We start from the raw sequence: 22,038 nt of genomic DNA, 5'->3' as shown, positions 1-22,038 counted from the left end.
ATTCTTTCATGAGTAAACAATGGATTTTTCCAGAGGTTATATGACATATGTTGCAATAGAATGAATGCAGAAGCATATATGAGACTCTGTTTTCTACTAAGCCAGATATTAGAGATTTGCAAAAATGTAAAACAATGCCATTCTAATTATTTTGTCATGGAAAATAGTTATTTTTCATTTTTTAAAAGTTAACATGGTATGAGTTTATTAATGTTATTTTTAATAAATAAATATTTTTAAATGTTTTCAACATTGATTTCTATAATTGCAAATATCAATAGATATAAATCATATACTAACGCTGTTTGGAGTCCTCAATAATTTTCAGTACAAAAGTGTTCTGAATCCCAAAGGTTTGGTCTAACAGATAAGAATAAATACAAAAGGGCCTTTATATACCGCCTAACTGACGAGTCAGGTGCTTCTAATCAATCTTATTGAATCCACATCTCATCCAGTTTAGCCTACAGGCCCACAAGATTGTTTCTACAGCAACTCTGCCATTGTCACTCTTCTACTTACACTCCACATCTCCCCCCCCCACACACACACACACACAACTTTCTTTTTGCCAAGACTGTAAAGTCCTAACACTGAAGAAACTCAATTATCTGTTTTCAGTCTTCCATTCCCTTTACCATCCTCCAAAGCATACTCGATCTCTCTATCTTAACCAAACAGATCCAGTGAGTCCTGTATTTTACAGACATTGTGACTTTGCATGGCCTGTTACCCTCACCTAGAGTTCTCTCAAAGATATGCCTCCTCTCAAAGTCCAACTCCTATCTGCCCTACATGGGCCCACATCTCTTCTGTTTCCCACTGCTATGTTCACCCCTTCCTCTCCAGACTCCTACACCAATAGTATTTATTTGTTTAGACTTATTGTGTGCTTTCATGAATTATCATCTGTTCCTAAAAATGCATAGCTCTTTAGTAAGATCATGAACTTCTAGAGAGGATAGACATATTCCTTTTTATATCTTCCTGAACCTTTAACAAAGCATCAGGCAGGCTTACCAGATGGTTTTGATGGAGAAAGCATGGAGTTGATGAGTTCCATTTAGGGCAGGTTTAGACATATAGAATTGGGGAAGGGAGAGAATTAGACATCAATGGGCAATAGTATGTGTAAAGCTGAACCACATGAGAGAAATCTGAACCAAGCCAAACTATTTAGAAAACATCTACAGAGAGGTAGTAACTGCAGGCACAAGAGTGACTGGGGTGCTACAGAGAAAGTGTGTAAAATTAAAAGAAAGTGGGCTCAAGATAGAACCCTAAGAAACACCAATATTTAAATGAGCAAAGGACAGTGAAATTGAAAAGCGGCAGCCAGAGAGGTAAGAAAAATGAGGTAGGCACAGTTACAGGCAAGAAAGGGGTGTGTTTCAAGTAGGCTGTGTTCAACACCATCAAAATTAACAGAGAGGTAAGGGCTGAGAAACACCCATTGCATTTAGCACTGAGAAGGTTTGAGGTGACATCCTGTCGGGTAATTTCAAGAAAGTCTTGGAAACAGAGCCACCCCATAACATGTTCAGGAGTGACTGGAAGGTAAGGAGATCAAATAGGAATTCATAAATATCCACTGTCAGTTATATACAGGAAGTGGGGCACACAGACCATGAGATATTCAGCAGATTCATAGCATGCGGGCCCCACTAACACAGCCTCTTGCCTGAAACCAGCCCATTGGAGAAGGACTGAGGATTCAAAATTGAAACCCCTGCTCTCCCTGACAAATGGGGGCACTTGGTGACTCTTGCCAAATGACTTATTTCTGCCTCAGTTTCTAGAGAAACTGGTATGTCCTAATTCTCTCACAATACTGTTTTGAGTGTCAAAAGTCAATAATCAGGAAAGAGCATTGTAAGGCAGAAAAATAATACCAGGTTTTAGAGCTAGCCTTGACTGTTGCAGAGACAGCTTCAGCAAGGAAAATAATAATGATAATCTTTTTCTTATTTTATTGGAACAAGAGGAATAGCAACAGAAAACACCTTCCTGCTTTAAATGATAGTCCAGTTCTCAGTGGCTTCAAGAAACTGGCATCAGTTCTGCCTTCACATGCAGGCACCTGAACAACAACAGGAGGCATTTGGCTTTTGGAAAACAAACCAGCTCCTCGGTGGGATTATAGTCCTCAGCATGAGGAGCAACAGTGGAAAGAGTATAGGTTTTGTTTTGTTTTCTTTAATTTTTACTTTTTTTATTTTTTTTCACATACAGTTTACATTCAATATTATTTTGTATTACTTTCAGGTGTACAGCATAGTCATTAAACAATCACATACTTTACAAAGTGGTCCCCCCTATATTTCCAGTACCCATCTGACACCATATATAGTTACTGCAATATTATTTACTATATTCCCTATGCTGTACTTTCTATCCCAATGATTATTTCATAACTACCAATATGTATTTCTTAATCCTTTCACCTTTTTCACCCAACCCTCCAATTTCCCTCCCCTCTGGCAACCATTAGTCTTTTCTCTGTATCTATGAGTTTGTTTCTATTTTGTCTGTTCATTTATTTTGGGTCAAGGCTCCAGACTCAGGGTCTGCTTTCTCAAAAAGAGCATAGGTTTTGAAGTCCCATCACTCTGGAGTGGACTAGTCACTCTGCTGCTTCCGAGCTATGATTTTGCATGACATATGTGACCGAGCTGAGACTGGGTTTCCCCGTGGGAATACATGGAGTATGTACCCTGTGGGGTTAGACGGGTTCATGGGGCGGTGCATGAGAAAGCAGTGAGCACAATGCCTGGCCCATGATCAGTGCACCATAACCATTAGCAATTATTCCTGTTAGGACAGGACCAGCTTCCTCTGCTAGCGTGAAGGCCCTACCTAGGACACTTACTTAAATGGCATTCATCTCAAGATTAGAAACAAAGCCAGTGTCTAGCTGTTCTCATTAATATGTGTAGGTGTAGAATATACCTAGATTCTGAGATACCTGCTTCTAAAGAAAACTGGAGCGCAGGATGATTTGATATACAGACTCAATTGCCTGGCATCAGTTACATGCATCCATTAACAAACGGGTCTGTGTGTTTTCTAGTACATGTGTTCAATATACATATTGATCCATTACCCGACTCCAAAGTAGCATATTGGTTTTACCGTCCCCTTTCATCTGACATGTTTCTCTTCCACTGTCCCTGAAGAGAAACATCTCACTTCTCCCAGTGAGGCCAAAGTGACTCCTGTTCTCTTATCTGCTTTACCAACTAACAAGGTCAGCTGAACGTGGGATGCCCTGGATTCTTTCAGCTTGCAAAACCTATACAGAGGTCCTGATGTAAATCTAAATTTAAAACCATAATGATATCAATTTCTGGAAGTATAATATGGACTTTCAGCCTTTCACATTTCAGTAGTGATATAAATTTTGGACAAAAACATAACCAATTCCTAAATACAGCTTCAGAAGTCCTGTTGGAGGAAAGAGAATGTTCAGAATTTCAACACATATTGAAATATTCAAATTATTTCATTAGTCTCCATATCTAAGGTTTACATTTTCAAAAATTCATTACTATTGTTTGATGAAAGGGAAGTAGAGGAAAACCATAAAAGCCTTTCTCAAGGTGAGAGTTGTCATGGAAACTAACACTGAAAACAAAGTCACTGGGCTGACATAGCTCTCACTGAACTTTTCATTTTCTTAACCTTAGCTATGTTTTTATAGCAACGCTGTCCTCTATAAGTTGACTGACCCTAAAGTGCTCAACCCTTAGACAATTTTGTTAAGGCCGGTATAGCTATATCAAGGAGCACAGTATTGTAATAATAATGATGCACTGAGTATGTAACTTGAGCCAGGCATGAAGCTAAGTATTTTATATGTGTTGTCTTTTTTTATTGGTTATTTATTACTTGAATTAATTCAGGTAATGAAAAAAAATATCTGTTTGAGTTACCATATGTAATGCACTAAATATGTAAGTGTCTAAAATATAGTAAATGTTATTATTGTTCTCATTTTTTAGTTCAAACAACCATCCTATAAGTAAGGTTCATTTTTTTCAATTCACAGATGTAAAAATTAAGGATTAAGGAGGTTGTCACTTGCCTGTGACCCCTCAGCTGTAAGTGAAAGAACTGGAATTTCAACTCCCAGGTCTCTTTGACTCCAGAACTATTCTCTACTACAGTTAGAGATCTAAGAAGTTCACCAAATAAACTGCTAACTCTGGTTTATTTTTTAATTAGGTTCATAAAACTAAACCCTTAGGGGCCTTATCAATGCTCACTGTGTTGTTGTTTTGTGTTGTTTTTCTCTAACTATTCAGTTAGTTAGGAAGAAGTCAAGATATTAAGTATTTGGACTTGGAAGGCATAATATTACTTTTCAGGTTAACGCCTTTGATCTGGATTCACAGATTTTTGTTTTTGTTCCCCTTAAACTTCAGGCCAAGAAAAACAACAGAGGAGCTTTGGAAGGAGACAGAAACCAATTCAACGAGGCTCCATTCTGAAGATGTTCTATGCTCCCAAATCCCATCATCACAAAGGTAATTCAATGATAGTTTCATTTCATGATGAAATAAATTTTAAGACTCAATGAACCCATTTGGCTCCAGAAACAGAAAATTGGGAGTAGTTTGAGAATAAATTAATTGGTTTCAATTACAAACAGGAATCTACCATTATCTGGGGTTTGAAATGGGAAAACTCTCTGAAAACTACAAAGTTTCTGAGGTTGTCTAGAGTTTAGTAACATTTAAAAAAAAAAAAATTGCATTGTAAACTATCCTAATATTAACTGTTTGCACTTAGTAATATGGACAGTTCCTTGAGGAAATGCCACTTTGCATACAAGTAACTCACAAACTCTTATTACCAATGACATTAAACTGCCTTCGTTATGGGGCTGCTTTTCTTTCCGCTGAGGACTGTCAGTCCTTCTCAACTTCAGGCTTTATTTTCTATTCCTATTTATATTCCTATGTTTCTCCCCCAACTCCTATCATCATTGATAAGAAATTGATAACACTGGGGATTCAAATGTACATTAAATTTCAAGAAAAAAACCCAGCATCTAAAACTACAATAATCGTTAAAGAGTAATGGGTTTTAGGATGGGAAAATGAAGCCTCAGCCCCTCACCATCTCCCAAAATGAGTGTCTCCAGGAAACAGGAATATGGGGTTTCCCACCCAGCTACTCTACTTTGAACATCCCTAGAGAGAAATAAAGACCTAATCCAGTTAAGGAGAAAAGTTTACCTCTCTCCTTACAGTAAGTGTGTGAAAGAGCTCAGACGCACACCTAGCAGCATACAGTGAATTAGGAATCCCTTAGAGTACTCTGCGCACCTACTCTTCCCTCACTGCTACAACTCATCCCCTTGTGGCCCATGCACAGGTCATTTTCTCTAGTGCTACACCGTCAGTGATGCAGTTACTTCCCAGGCATGATAAAGGAGGATTTCCTCTCTACACTGCCAGAAGAAAGAGCAGATTCATTGGCAAAATCCTTCTAGAATAAGAGTGAAAACAGGACTGAATGTTTTAATACTAGACATAGGTGTTTCTCCCATATTTGAAGTCTCTCCATAAATAAAAGAACACCCGGATTAACATGATTTCCTCCAGGAAATCTTTAGAAACTCAGAATTAGGAAAACTATTGTTGCCAAAATATTTTCTCTGAAAAAAAAAAAAAATCATCATATAAGAAAGAATAAGTGAAAATTTCATTCTATAAAAGAGTGTTGAATGGAACACACAGGAAAGTCCATTTTGTGATTAATAGTAGAAATACATCTGGTACAGGCAGATGTTCAATCAATGAATATATTAAAAACCAAACCAGATAAGCAGAATTCTCTAAAAGGAGAACTGGCTGATTTGTAACTCTTCTATGAGGCATTTCCCAAAAGGATCCTTTACCCTTTTAAACTAGCACCACCTGCTCTCAACAGTATCCATTGAACAATTAGTCACTTATGGCCTTGTGATATGTCTTACAATATGTTTCAGTGATCGCTTAACTACAGCAGTTTTGCCTGGCATACTTTTCTCAAGTTTCCATTCTTATTTCTTAATCAAAATACAAGCTGTCTGAGCACAAGGACCCATCATCACCAGTGTCGTTTCTGTAGTCAGCACTGTTCTCTTCATGCGACTAAGCAGTGGAGCTGGATGAGCGGTGGATGATTAGTAACTTCAACCCACAGTTCAAAATCTGAGATAGTGGTTGTCCTGGTTACAGAGTGTAATTCCCTAGCCTATAATTCAAAAACCCACTACAGCGCATGTTTAGGATTGCCTGAGGTTCTACCACTTTCTGTGTGACATTGGTCAAGTTACTGAACCTCTCGGCACCTCATTTTTCTCATGTGTAAAAGAAAGATAATAACGGTATGTTTATTATAAGATTGTTGTATGTAATATGATAATACAAATAAACTTCTGAAAAGTTATGTCACAGAGAAAAAGACCAATAATTCCTTGCTATAATTATTTATGTTGTGTACAAAAGTTCATGTGACTCCTAGGTAGTGGGTGACAGTCCAAGCTTGGGAGTTAGATGTGGAAAGAAGGAAGGATGTTTTCCCACAGGTCCTGACATGGAGGCAAACTGTGCTCCTGACATCTGTATCGATGTAGATTGGAACAAAACCAACTCCATCTCTGGGTCCCGGATTTTATTTCATTTTTAAATTGCATGCTATGACCTTTGACCAACCTCACTATCATTAGCATGTATATCAAAGCTTTCTAGCTGATGGTGTTCTGTGTTCCTTAAAATGTAGCCAGAAACTACATTTGTTCATAACAGCTGGGATGGCATGACAACTGTAATAAGTATCAAACTGGTAACAGTATCGATTATAAGCAATTATCTATCATAAGACCACCAGGAGGTACGGCCCCTGGCGCTAAGGCATTCTTTGTCCCTTTGTCTTGTCAATCATTAGTACCTGAGTTATACTAAAAAAGTATTGTAGCAGGGGTCTGTTAGCAAAGAATAATCTGCGTAGACTGCACAGTTGTCTTTTCTGCTCTAACCCAATCTTTCCGTAAGTAAACTGACCTTGAGGAAATTCTGTTATAGTCTACCGAGTTGCTTGCTTCGTTTTTTGGTCTGAAGATGCCTTCTCCTTACAGTGGCCATTACACCTTTGCTCTACCATCGGACAACATCATAGTCAAATGATGTATATCCCTCATTTTCCCAAAACCTCTTGGAAACAATGATTGCACTGTACACAGTCAACCTAAATGAGAGTGATATAACAGATCAGACAGAACAGGTCCATTGTCTTGAAGAAAAAATAACCAGGACCCAAGTGCAACCTCGCCCTCCATCCCACCTTCCTGTCTCACCCTTCCAGTTTCTCATCTGAACAAGAAGTCTGGAAGGCATTCCTAGAAGATTTACCCCAACCATTTCTCAGAACATAAAGACTAAAAAGAGCAGATGTTCTTTCTCTGCTCTGTCCATGGTCAGTGCTTTTCATAACGTCCCTCATCTAATCCATCATGACCCCGCCCCAGCTAAAAGTACAGTAGATGACAGCGAGCTATGCATACGATGTCTGTGGAATCATATACACACTTTCTGTTTGCTACATACCATTAGTCTGGCCATCCACTGAAATAAACCAAGAGTTACCTCACTGCCTCTCCCCTGGAGTCATCAGGCTAGAAGCTAATGAAGAAAAAGATCTAACGATAGTTAAATGACCACAGCTGGCAAAAGACTGCAGCAGAAAATATTTATCTTGGGGCTCTTTTGCCTACTCTTCAGCCATGCCTACTCTTCAGCCATGCCTACTCTTCAGCCATGCCTACTCTTCTTCAGCCATGCCTACTCTTCAGCCATGCCTACTCTTCTTCAGCCATGCCTACTCTTCAGCCATGCCTACTCTTCTTCAGCCATGCCTGCTCTTCTTCAGCCATGCCTACTCTTCAGCCATGCCTACTCTTCTTCAGCCATGCCTACTCTTCAGCCATGCCTACTCTTCAGCCATGCCTACTCTTCAGCCATGCCTACTCTTCAGCCATGCCTACTCTTCTTCAGCCATGCCTACTCTTCCAGAAAAAGGCAGAGCCTTTATGCTACCTACTGACTGTCTCCAGGTTCAAGCAGTCATTACATCTCATGCAGACCACTGCAGTGTCCTCCTTAGTGCCCATCCTGACCCACTCCAACACTTCCCACACTCCCATGCAGGTGAATTTTCTGAAAATGCAAGTCTGATCCCATTCCACTTTCATTTGTAATTCTCTAATCAGACGTATTACCCTATCGTGCATTATAGTTGCGTGTGCATAAGTCATACCTCCCCCAGTAAACTGAGAAGTCATTCGAGGGCCCAAATTATCTTATTCATATTAAGCAACCTTCACTCCTTCCTTCAAAAAACACATAATGAAAACATGTTATGTACCAGGCACTACACTAGCCACTTGACAGAAAAGTTAGGTCATTCCCTTCCATTTGTTTAAAATCATTGGCAGAGGTAAGGAAGTTGGAAGGCTGTAGCCATATAAACAGAAAATTGTAATATATACTAAATTATTTACACATTATAATATAATTGGAACATATAATATGTTAGAACTGCATAGACATTAGTTCATATAGAATCACATAAAGGGGCTCCTTCTAAACCCTTGAGCAGACCAGGAAAGGCTTCTCAGAAAAGTAATGTCTAAACCGATACCTGAAGCATAAGCAGGTGTGTATGAAAAGCCAGGAACAGCAGGCAGTCCATTAACACCGCACGTAGTGGCAAAGGACAAGGCTTGAGAAACATACAGGGACCAGGTCATGAAAGGGCTTAAGCCCCATTAAAGTGTTTGAAGTTTTATCTTGAAGGAATTTAATCGTTTTACTAAGATGAGTGATATGGTGAGATTTGTACTTTAAAATGACCACTCTAATTAGAGTACAGTAGTCATTTAAAACGTTTGTTGAACACATAAATGGTTGTGTCATTAGCATAATAAAAACATTTCAGTTATTCAAAAAGAGAGAAAACAGCAGATCAGTGCCGGCTGTGATACTCTGGAAAGGTTTTATGGAGGAGTAGCGGCAAAGGGTAACTGGGCCATTAAAAATGTAGGATTTCGATAGGGCAATTCAAGGAAAAGAAGGACATTCCAGTTGGAAACAGGAAGGGTGCAGGAAGTGGTTGAGCAAAATATAAGGTGAATCCACAGAAAAGTGAATAGCTTTGTTTAGTGAGTGCTGGGTCTGCAGAGGTACATTGACTTCTCAGGGTCAACCTTGAGGTGCAGGGCCTTGAGTGCCAGGCTTAAAACTCGGACTCACAAGCAGAGGAGTCTTCCAAGGAGAGAGGCATACTCCACGTATTGCTTTAGGAAGGTGGAAAATGAATTGAAAGAGGTTTTTACAAACAATGTTCAGGCAAGCAGGTGATAGGAACGTGAAAAAGAAAAAATGATGCAGGAGAAATGCCGCAGGTTGCATATCAAAAGAAAAAAGAGAGCTGAGAGAGTGAAGCCAAGTGTGAGGTTGAGTGATGGAGTGAAACAAAGGTTGCCTCAGAGGCCCACCTACCACACCCAGTCCCACTTCTCCAGCACCCCAATAACCCTCCCTGGGAGACTGATTTATTTGAATCACTTTAGTGTGATAATTTGGAGAATGGAAGTCTTCTTTTTTATCAACCTGTTTAATCAGTGTCAACAACAAGACCTTGGAGGTGAGGTGTTTGGAAGAGAAGATGAAAAGAACATTTGGAGAATGAGAAAGGAACATCTGAATAAACAAGCTCTGGGGCCATCTTCAACCCCCCTAAATTAATCACCCAAAGCATGCATTCAGTTGGGACTTCTCTGTGTATTCCAGGAACCCCCTGACACAGATCAGACTCATAACTGGTCACCTCCCAGACCCAATGAACTGAAGAGCTCCCTCCTCTCACAGTGTCCATCACCTCTTTTACCTGATCTCAGTATCCATGAAGCAAAACAATAAAAACTAAGTAGTTCTATTGTCACCAGTTTGAACTTCAGTCACTTTAGTCTCCCAAAGCAACAAGTTAACTGAACAGTACTTAGGAATACTGAAAAAATATTAGAAAACCTCCCAAATTGTCTAGCAAACCTCCAGAGTACAGTAGTCTATGACCTGAGGTAAGCTCAACTACGAAATATCACAGCCCTCATCCAAAGGAAAATGTCATCTGCAAATAGATCCCATAGAAGATTCAATAAAATAGAAATAAGTTCTATTTTCTCGGCCTCTTTCAAAGTCAGAAAATCAAGCTTCTCACAATAGTCCCATACATTATCTATTCTACTTTGTTACAGGTGAGAAGACTCAAGTTGCATTCTTCAAGGTATGCAGGTATTAAGGGCCCTAAATTTTGCTCCAAATTGGATAGTTTCCTGCTGGAGCAGTTATAAATGCCGACAAATTAATAGATTCTTCTGGAATCTTTTTGGCTTGTCATCATTTTGTTTGATGATTGTTGTTTTCATCAGGACTTTTTAGAACATCAAACTGTTATTTGTTAGGCCTGATTAAGTGATAAATTTTCCTTGGCTTCCCTTTGTTTCCAAAGTAATTATGGGCTTCTTCCCGTCTCTTTTTGATGCCCACAAAGGCCATAATGAGGGTAGATATGCAAATGTGAGAATGAGAAACAAAGTGTCAACACGAGGCACCCTACTTACTTGCAAACTGGGAATCCTATTGCTAATACACTAAACCAATTTTTTAAAATAATTTAGACATATTTTCCAGTCTTTGCCAAGAGGCGGTTCAGACGTCCTTTGTCTCTTCATAATTCATCAACACATCCAGACACTTCGAGATAAGGAGATGATTTAAGTCAAAACAATGTGTGGGCCACAGATACGCAGCTGCAAGTTCCCAAGCTTCTCCCCAAGCATGTGACCGCTCCTACCCCCACCTAGAAATACCTTAGTCAGCTCAGCTGTTTCCGCGCTCCGAGAGACTACAACTAGATGGAACATACTTAAGAAGTTGTTTGCTTTGTTTACTTTTCCAAATATTAATAAAATATGTGGGAATTTCAGTTTTGCTAACATATGTCTTAGACATGAAATCAAATGTTTAATCAAACCCTGACAGAGCCAGAACTATAGTTTATTAAGGAACACGCGTTAGTGAACCACAGAACCCTTCTAGTTCAAAGGGGGGTCCCCCGCCGACACCCCCGGCGTCAGAAAGCTCTTCTTCTTGAGTACCGTGTGTTTTAATCGAGGTGGGATATTGCAAACAAAAAGAATGCCCGCCTAGCTATCCTGTCCGTAGCAAGGAGTTCATGTGATTCAAGTTTCCCTGACTGTAATCTAAGGTCAGACACCTTAGGAAACGCTCCGTTTTCAAGAGTGCGGTAATAGTGCGCAGCGTTCCCCACACATCTTGGACCGCAAACAGTCTTTGTAGCATAAACTAACATGGGCCCCAAGTGAGGAGCAATATGAAAAAGACTGCATAATACTGTTCATCCGTTCTCTCCCCAGCAAGGGCTGAAGGGGGGCAGGAAAAAATCAAGGCACTTGAGTTGGCACTTTTGAAAAGTGGGGAGGAGTCTGGGGAGGGTGCAGAAAGCAGTGCACTTTGCCTGCTTCACAATTTTAAGAAGTAATCATGGAACCTGTGTTATGTCAATAGGTAACCGTCTAGAATGTCATCCGTTTTGAAATTTACTAACGGGCACCACCTTAACGGCTCCCTGGGCGATAAGCCCCTTCAGGTTTACAGGCCTCGTGCGACGCCCGCAGGACAGGCGGGACCGCGCGACAGGCGGGCAGCTGGCCCCCAGCGGGCGGCTGGGAGCAAGCGCCGGGCGAGCTGAAGCAAGCCCGTCCTCCCTGGAGAAGCATCCTCGTCAGGTGCTCTCCCGCCTTAAACCACTTGGTAAACTTTTCTACAAAATCTCACAGTCCCAGCTCATCAGCTGCAATTTCTGGCCGGCTCAGCCCCGCAACCCCGGCCAGGGAGCCGGGTCTGGGGGCAAGCAGCGCCCCCGCCCCCGCCTCCTGCGTGCAGAAACGTCAGGACACGCTCTCTCCCGCCCTTTCCCACGCGCCCTACCTGGTTGAAGTGCAGCTGCGCCGGCCGCGGGCCGCCCTCCGCGCCGCCGGCCCCCAGCTCCCGCAGCAGGCGCGCCAGCTGCGCCGCCGACAGGCTCCGGTTGGCGCCGAACACGCTCAGCACGTCCTCGCTGAAGGCGAGCGCGGGGCCCGCCGCCGCGCCCCCGAGGCCCGCCGCCAGCAGCAGGAGCCCCGCCACGGCGCGGCCCGGGGCCATCCGGGAAGGCGCCGCCGCCCGCGGGCCCGAGGCGGGCTGGAGCGCAGCGGGTCGCGCCGGGCGCCCCGGCATCGGTGCCCAGCGCGCGCGGGTTAGGCGTGGGCGCGGGTGCGAGTCAGCGCGCGCACCGGGCGCCCCTCGTCCTCCGCAGCCTTCGGAAGAGCAGCCGCGGGCGGCCTGCGGGGCATTGAAGTGGCGGTGCCGCGCGCGGTGGGGAGCGGTGGGCGGAGCAGGCCCGGGTCCTCCTGGAGAGCCTGAGATAAAGGGGACAAAGGGGGACAGAGATAAAGGCCACCGGCCGGCCCCGGGAGCGCCGCGCGGCCGGAGCCCTCGGACGCGCGGCCGGGCCGGGAGCCAGGTCTGCAGACGGCCCGGGTTTGCTGACAGCGTGGTGGTGGCTCCGGCTCCTCCCGGATATAAAGCCCCAAGCCAGCGCCGGTGCCTAAAAAGAACTCAAACCGCGCTCTCGGGGGACCCCCCTTCCTGTCTTTCGGCCGAAGTCGCTCAGAGCGAACTCAGACGGGAAGAGCGCGCGGCGGCCCCCTCGGGCGCCCTGGGGTCTGCGCGGGACCCTCCCTCTCCCAGTCCCCGCTCCGGGCCAGCTGGTGGGGAGGCCGAGGTTAGCCCGCTAACCTCTCACCTCGCGCGTCTGCCTGTTTGTTTCCGTCCCGCCCCGCACCCTTTCAGATAAGAGGAGGATGACCCGTCCCCGCCTCTGCAGCACGTGGGGACTCTCCCCGCAGCTGCACTGCCGCGCGCGTCCACGCGGGGGCGCGGCGCCGCCGGCCGCCCGGCCCCGAGCCCCCCCCCCCCCCCCAGGGTACCTTAATGACACCTCCGCTCGGTGTCCCTCGGCCGGCTCGTCGCCTCTTTGTCACCTTGACGAAGCCGGCTTCCTGGAGTGGCGCCTGGCCCCCTCGCACTGCTGGCTAAGACAGGGGCAGGGATCGCTTTTTATCTTCACAGAGGAGGGAAAGGAAGCGAAACCTGCAGCCGGTGGCGGCTCGGGCGGCGCGGCCCGGGCCCTTCCTGACGCCGCACGGGATATCCGCAGATTAAAACGCGTGTTTGTTCACACGAGGGCTCCTCCAGAAAAGCGCGCTTAGGTATGAGACCCACAAGTCCGTGCCAAGCTGGATGCGGCGTTTGGGGACAAAGGTCGGGCTGGTGGGTATAACTGTCCCGAAGTAAAGCGAAACCGCAGCTGCCGGCTGCACGGCTAAGAACAGTGAGAATGGGATGTGTTCTTGCCTTTCGGGGGTTAAATTCACAGCCTCCTAAAGCGAGCACATGTCCACAAAGGTAGGGGGAAGCTGGAGGGGACAGAAGCTCATCTCCCACCGGGGGCCGGCAGAGCCCTGGAGACGGAGACCCGGAGAGGAGCCGGAGCAAGAGCAGGGTCCGGGTGGGCCCGACCGAGGGGCTGCCCCAGGGGAGGGCTTCGCTGCCTTCGGACCCGAGCGCTGAAGGGGCAGGGACAGGGCCCAGGCGCCGGGAAGGTGCCTGCGGGGGGCCGGGCGCAGCTGCTTTGGGAGGGAGCGGTGTCCCCGACCGAGAGTGACTCAGGCCCAGGGGCAGGCGGTGGAAGGAGTCCTGCCTCGGAGGGAGAACAGCAACATGATCTTGAGATGTGCCCTTCCAATGATAAGATGTGTACGTTTGTTAATTTACAGAATTGCATTGGTGCAAAAGGGGCAATCATTTCACTCAAGGGCCAGAAGTGAGTTCATGTCATCATTAAGCTCTTCAATCACACAGCTGATAGGACTCCTCAAGGTTTTTATTGGAAATATTGCCATAAGTATGTATGGTGTCAGGTGGGTACTTGAAATATTGGGGGGACCGCTTTGGAGAGTATAGGATTGTCTAACCACTATTCTGTACGCCTAAAACTAATACAAAATAATCTTGAATGTAAACTGTAACTGAAAAATAAAAATAATTTTAAAAGGTTATTTTTCAACTTAATTGTAAAAAAAAAAAACCCCAGTTTGGAAATTGGCCCATTGTATTGCTCACTTAGTGATGCTCAAAGCACACGTAGCATATTAAGAACTCCGAGAAGGCCTTCAGCAATAAAATCTCCTTAGCTTTAATTCAGAATTTCAAAATGTTGTTTTCCAGAATCAAGCCAGAAAATCAGATGTTTGCTGAGCAAACTGGTGAGGGCAAAACTTCTTCAGCAACGCGATGCTGGAGGCAGAGCCCTAAGAAAATGTTCAGCATCACCTGAGCAAAGACAAATCACTTTCTCAAAACAAGAATAAGGGTAGGAGGAGCTTTGACATGAAAAAATACACCTTTCAGTGCCTGTTGTGTGGAACCAGAAGCATCCAAAAGAGGATTTGTGAAACCTGAACAATAGAAATGAAAATTAGATTATGACAGCACACAGTATTCTTTATGTTTCTCAGTAAGGAGGGTTTGATATTTATTTATGTAATTATAGTTTGCCTACAAAAATTGATCTTATATAACTACATAGTAAACTGCTTATTGATAGTCGAAAAACTAATTTTTTACTGTATTATTAAATATAGCTTGTTGCTTATTTTTTCTTTTGACCTAAGTGACTCAAGGTGATTCTTGGAGATTAATGAAAACTCGAGATGTTTCATCTACATCCAACAAGTTGTTCAGTTCCCAGCTTGAGCACCAACATTGATAATGTGTCGGATTTTCCACAAATGTAAGTGGATTTTAAATAATACAAATTTTATATCATGGATTTCTAAAAATAAAATTTTATTTATCAGCCATTTGCGTCTATGTACTGTTTGTGTACGAACATTTTGCCAACCCACCAACCTCACAGGACAATAAACAGGAAAATAGATAGTAATCAGCCTACTTGGAAACCTTATCAAATAGTTAACACAAGGTAAGCATGCAATTAAGAGGGAGTTTTCAAAACTTTAACTACTAATGTCGACGTAAGAAATGTCCAAACAATAAATATTTTTATAATAATTTGTTAGAGCCAAAACTAACAATTCCCAGGAAGCAAGATATCAGTTGTTTGGAAAGTAACAGTTTACAATTTCTTTTATGCATTTTAAATTAACAAGGGAATGTTAAGGAAGATTACCTGGAGGTGAGAGAAAGCAAGGTGAGGATGAGATTCCAGGCTAGTTAAGATTATACACACACTTGAGGGGTGTCACTCTTTAGAAGGAGGAGTCTAGAAAAAGAAGCATCTCAAAGGTGTGTTAACCGAGATACACAGAAACAATGGACAGGTCTTGCTTAAGGCGAGTAAGCCTTTTACTAAAGAAATTATAGGCCTGGGTACATGACTACCCACCAACCTGCCCAGTTAGGAATTTATGATCTTTCCCAGAACCCTTTTTTCATCCACATTAACTGCTAAATTACTGTTGTTCGTAACTACCAAACTAGGTAAGGCTAATTTCTAGATATTCCACTCTAATGAAATATGATCACCAAAGTACTACTCAGATAATGTTGTAGGGCCCAAAACTGGCATTCTATTAGCAATATCATTACTGAAGAAAAGGACTTCCCACTTAAAATATAAGGTATAAATGTATAGGCTACACTTTTTCTCAGAAATTCGTCTTAAAGATCACATAGTTTTAAATGATAATAATGACAAGAACACTGACCGGGATGTTGAAAGATACCTTCTCTGTCAATGTGACCTGGGAAAGTTGTTTGACCTAACCAGAATGCAATTTCCTATCTATGAAAGAAGAAAACTGGGTGAGAACAAACATACATCCCAGCTTTTTTATTTCTAAATATCTAATTTGGTAGCAATCTATCAGAACCAAACATAAAGCACCCAGAAGAGAAATGAAAGTTCAGTTCTCCAATGGAAAGGGCATTTAAAGTCAAAGTATCGACTTTTTCCAATAGCTTCAGATGTTTCTCCGTCCAAACCTTTTTTTACCATTGCAACTGAGGAGCAAATTGGCCACTTGAACTTTCTCATGTATTCAATGCCTGTGAAAGGACTAATAGGGAAATCTAAGAGACGGCATGTCCCTTACCTCCTTTCCCTTCCTTTCTCTTTTTCTCCCTTCCAGTCCAAAAGCCATTAGGTGGGACATAGCAGAGTAAATGTATCTGTGCAGAGGGCGTCATAGTGGCCCAATGAGGGGTGTTGGAATCTGAACCAGGGAAGAAGGGTATCCAAGTAAGGGAGAAACAGCCTGGGCAGTTAGAGCCCAAGCAGGTGACAAAGATGTCCCGATTGTGGGAGCGAATATGGAAAATCACCCCTGCATCCCTAATGAGGTAAGAGTGTGTGCGTGCAGCCCAGCACAGAATGTCAGCACCCAAGTGTGACAAGGGAACACGGCTTTCCACATGGTCTGTGAGAGCCCACGCTGGAGGAGGGAGCCCGTGAAAAGCACTGGCCTTGATGTGGACGAAGCCTGGAGGGCGCCCACGAGCCTGCGGTGAAGACAGGCAGCCGGGCGTGGGGAGCGGGAGCCGGGATGGGTGAGGAAGGCACCCCTGTTGGGCGGTGGCCCTGTGCAGGATGTCAGAGATGGACAAGGGTGAGGAGGGAGACCCTGCAAGGTACCAGAGCCTGCAGTGAGGAAGGCGTCTGACATGGGGTGTGACAGTGTGATTTAAATAGGAAATACACATCTGGTTTTCATTCCGTTTCTGGCACACAGCTAAAACCTTTGGAATGTCCAGAGTGAAAAAAGAGGGTTAAAAGGTGTCTCTTGTTATGTTAATAAGGTGACTTTTGGACCCACCTGAGGACCAGAACTGACTGCCAGGAAAACCAACCAAGTAAGTAATTAGAAGGTTGGAAATTTTAGTCCTACTTTCTCACCCCCACCCCTCCACCCTGGCCTCAGGAACGAAAGAGGGGTTGGAGGGTAACTTATTAGCCAATGGCAAATGATTTCATCAACCATGCCTATGTAACAAAGCCTCCATAAAAACCCAAAGGAGAAGCTCGGAGACCCATGGAGAGCCCGCAGAGAAACGATGGGAGCCCCAGGCCCTTTCCCCATACCTTGCCTTAGGCATCTCTTCCATCTGGCTGTTCCTCAGTTATATCCTTTTATAATAAACCAAGAATCTAGCAGGTAAAGTTTTTCTCTTCATTCTGTGAGTCATTGGAACCTCCCATCTATAGCCAATCAGTCAGACACAGAAGTAACAGCCTGGACTGTGACCAGTTTGAAGGGAGAGGCAGTCTTTCCTGTGGGACTGAGCCCTGTAACTGGGATCTGATGCTACCTCCAGACAGGTAGTGTCAGAACTGAGTTCAGTCGTAGGACACCCAGCTGGTGTGTGAGACTTGCTTTATGCACGTGGAATCCTCCCCACGTGTTGACATTTGGGTGCAAAATAATAGAATACCAGAAGCCAAGGAGGAGAAGGGGGGAATCAGGGCAGGAGGAGATGACATCAAAACTAGAAGACATGTTATACACAAGGGATGTGTTGAACAAGTAAATATATTATAGATAATAGTGGTCAGTTTTTTCACTGTCTGGGGAGGTTGTTGCAAACATGGAGAGTGAGAAAACTAGAAAACTAGAGTGAACTCATGGTGTTAGGTTGGAATTGGAGATATCAGTATAAATTCATGGTTTTCTATATATAAACTGATAAAAATAGATATAGTTGTAAATGGCCTAGGAACAGTGACACCCTAACAACAATGAGCATACGTAGGGCCCTGAGCTTGGCTTCTCAAAGCTATTCTCCACTAAGAACCAGGGCTCCCTAAAAAAAGGGTTGACCCCAGGACTGGGCAGACAAAGAACAAGATGAACCTGGAAACTCTTATGCCTGAGAGCAAGGAAGTGGTCAAAGAATAAAGGGAATACATATTAAAATATTCCAAGATAATGGGGCATCAAAGCAGTGACTTCTGCTCAGATGGTTCCGAGGAAAGGTCTTTGTACTGTGCATCTTTTCTGTAAGCGTGTAACTGCTTCAACATTTTAAAAATAAAACCTTGAGTATAAATAAAGGAGAAATTTTGGCAACAAATTACGTAGGAATCAAAAATAAAATTTTGCTAAAATCCCAGCTTGATAATATTCAGTGAAATTAACTTACTCTTTCACTACATATTTTTAACCTCTGGATCGCAATCCATGCTGTCTGGGGATACTAGTGTAAAAAGATGAATTCTCTTCCACCACTAAGAAGCTTCTAGTTGAGGTTAGACAGAGGTGAGATGGTTGCTATAATGAAGATTTTAAAGGTTGCAATGAGAGAGATTAGGAGCACCTATGTCTGCAGAAGATGCTGAGCAAATAATTGACAGAGCAGGTAACCCTTGAGCTTGAAGGGTAACTAGAAGTTTGACAGAAAGACAGGAATTAGAAACACATTCCAGGATCAAGAAATGCAAAATAAAAAACCCCTGGGAGTCCTGAAAGAGCGAGAACTACAAGAGGGTTATTAGAACTGTAGAGCCTGGAGCAGAAAGGCAGGACCTGACAGAATCAGAAAAAATCTCAAACTTCCACTGGGTCAAAAATGTCTTTATCTAGTAATGCTCCAGAAGATTCTTTATGGTCATCTTCAGTAAAAATCTCCTTGGTGAATTTAAACTTCTTTTTTCCTGTATTGCAGATATCAAATAATATTTGTTCCTTATTATTACAAACCACACATAAAATTCTCAAAGAGCAAGGTGGTGATTTACCCACGTTACATATGCCTATTCAGCCATCAATGCCACAGACAATGTGGGTAGGAATCAGATTAATGAAAATCCACGCTGAATTTAATTCCTAATCTATAAAATGGGGATTAAAGTAAAATCTGCTCAATCTACGTCACTGAATCACTGAAAATCAGATGTGATAAGATGTGTGAAAACTCTTTATAACCTGGAAAACAGAATGACAGTATTATAAGCTAAAATGATAGGGTAATGTGACCTGTGTAATCGGCCTAGTGAACTGCCATTGAGAAATGGATAAGAAAGACCAAGAATACCCCAGAACAAAGACCACTTTATGCCGAACAACATTCTTGAGGTTGTTTTCCAGGAAATTAAAGCACTGATCAGAAATGGAGAGAACCAAAGATATCATCGAGTCTAACCTAGTCATCTTTGAGTAAGGAAAGGAAAGCGCAGGGGAGTTAAGTGCAATGGTAAAAGTGCTCGTTTAGACTGGAACATTGGCCCAGATCTGCCTCTTTCCATTATACCACCCAAAATAATAACCAGTCAGTTTTGAGAGTAATAGCATGTGACTTTAATTGGATTGAGTAAATGAAACTGGAAACTATATTAGCCCATGTTCTTCTTGGGACTTTTTCTTCCTTTCTCGTTAGCTCTTTCCTAATGAACCCCGTATCCCCAGGTTTTTTGCTCCCATTCAGCTGAGCTCACCCAGCATGACCTCAACATGCTTTCTGTGTTTCATAATTCCATATGTTTTTTAACATATTCTTAAAATTTTTAGAAAAAGTTTTTTTTTTATTTTTTCATTGATGTTTTTAGAGAGAGAGGAAGGAAAAGGGAGAGAGAGAAACATCCACATGAGAGCGACTCCTGCTGCCTCCTGCTGGACCCCTACTGCGGATCGAGCCCAAAACCCTGGGCATGTGCCTTGACCGGGCATCAAACCAGCAACATTTCAATGCACTGGAAGACGCCCAGCCAACTGAGCCACACCGGCCAGGGCTGAAAATTTTATATGTCTAACATGGAAAGATGTTAAATAAATGAATGAGAAAAGGAACAGCAGAATATGTTGTAAAACTATATGAACAACCTGTGTGTGCGCGCTTTTGTGTCCGCACACAAAAGCGCACGCACTTAACATTAACAAAGGTCTGGGGGGCTATGCGCCAAAATTTTTACATTGTTTTCCTCCTAAGCAGTAGGTTTGGGGAGCAGGGGACTCAAGGGGAAGAACAGCACCTTTCTCTGGAGAGGATGAGGGAAATGTATATTTTTCTTCATACATTTCTTTGGCGTTCAAATTTTTCGAAAGGTGTGTCTTTTATAATTAAAGAACTAAAAAATTAGCAAAATGTGGATGGTGGTAGAAGTCTGGGTGGCTGTAAAATGTGCAGTTAGACTCGGTCAGTGTGTCTTCATGCGCCCCGTGATGAGAATCCTGAACAACAGAAACAGCTACCCTGCTGTGTGTCTGGCGTGATTCTGTACCATAGAAAGCTAACAAAAATAGCATAGGCTTAGGAAAATAGCCCGGAATGGGCTCTGACTCCTCCCACTCTTTGAATCTTGAATAGCCGGAGACTTTGATGAGTAATGTGTAAAGCAGGGCAATTGGCATGAACAGTTCTCCTTAAGAAGGTACTTGCCATATCTCAACTCTCCCAACACTTGAGGGCCCAAGTACCAAAGCTCGAGTGACATGGACCTGCTGGGAAACATCATCACATGAGAACAATTAAGAATTTTGTTTTCAAGATAAGAGCTTAGTACAAAACCTCCTCTTAGGCAGAGTTACGGAATGAATGACAAGAAGCTCTCCTCAGGGTTCTCCACTCCTTAGTACCAGGAACCCACATCGCTTCCCTTCCTGCTGTTACTTTTTTCGTCATTGAAAGTGAAAAAGCACATAGAGGAAGTGGTTCTTCTTCAGTGCATGAAGGATTAGGAGTTTAAATCTACATACGAATTCTCTTGACCAACTTCACTTCTAGTTTTCTTTCCAGAGACTCCTTCGCTGCGTGTTCTTGCTGCAGAGCTCACTGTGATGAAGGTGCCGGAGGCCTGGTGCAGCAGGGACGCCCTGCTTGCGAGAGCTGCCCCATCTCTAAGGAATGCGCCGGGGCAATGGACCCAAGGTCTCGGGGCAGCACCGTACCGAGGAAAGAACAGGGAATGACAATCAGAGCACTTAAGTTCTCATTCTAACTGAAGCCCCGTAAACGGTATTGTCGTCCTTGTAGTTTCAGTTCCTTAGCTCTTCCGCGTATGTCACAGGGTTGTTATGAGAGTTCAAGGAGATAGCACCAATTAAAGCATTTCGTAAACTGCAAAGCCAAGGAAAACGAACATTTCCAACTAGCCAAACCAGATCACGATGTCATCTCGAGCATGGCTTACCGCATTGTGACACTACTTGTCTGTCGGACACACAAAACATCAGACGGGTGGGGTAGCCATTCCTCTCTGGGCCAGAAACTGACCTGTCTGTTGAGCTGAGCCTAGTCCAGGGAGCCCACTTTAGAAAATGCTGCTTTCTTTCTTTATTCTTTTTTTTTAATTTGGATGGAATCTGTCATTTGGTAGAAACTTGAACGTTTTCTAGTTCTATTTCTTGTTTGGATGGCTTTGTTTGGTATGTTTCAGAAGGAGGAAAATTATTCTTGGCATGCACACATGAAAAACCAAGCCTTAGTACCTGTACCTTGACACATAAATATGATCCATTCTCATGTGAAACTCTTCAGGTAGATAAACGTACTTGGAGAAAAGTATGACTTACACAAAAATAATATAAAAGCAGGATAGATGTTACAGGGAAAGATAATGATTTGAATATACAGGAAACTTACTTCCCTAAATAACATATTTTAATACCCTAAGAACTGTAAGGAGGAGTACAACTTGTATTTGTGATAGAAGAAAAATTCCTTAGACATAAAGTCTGATGCCACTGAGAAAATAACAGATTTACAAATGTCCAAGGTTTTTAATGTTCTAGGCACAATCTCTAGAAATGCCTTATCTGGTGGGTGTGTATTTCTTAAAGTTTGTGGACAACTGATGACCCTTAGTTGTCTTCTAGGAGCCCCACAACCTAGTTCTCAATTCAAGTTACCCAAA

General features: G+C 43.1%; 1 protein-coding gene across 1 annotated transcript in view; it reads right to left on the bottom strand.

Annotated features, from left to right (window-relative positions):
* Positions 1-12,347, bottom strand: part of SLC39A8 (solute carrier family 39 member 8) — a 67,959-nt gene extending 55,612 nt beyond the window's left edge. The window contains exon 1 of the mRNA XM_016223583.2: positions 12,060-12,347. Coding sequence (XP_016079069.2) covers positions 12,060-12,347 — 288 coding nt within the window. The remainder of the gene's footprint in view (positions 1-12,059) is intronic.
* Between the last annotated feature and the right edge of the window lie 9,691 nt (positions 12,348-22,038).

The sequence above is a fragment of the Miniopterus natalensis genome, chromosome 1, assembly GCF_054644295.1.
Source record: "Miniopterus natalensis isolate mMinNat1 chromosome 1, mMinNat1.hap1, whole genome shotgun sequence".
Lineage (NCBI taxonomy): Eukaryota > Metazoa > Chordata > Mammalia > Chiroptera > Miniopteridae > Miniopterus > Miniopterus natalensis.
The sequence above is the reverse complement of the archived record's forward strand: the minus strand, read 5'-3'. Positions and strand labels throughout refer to the sequence as shown.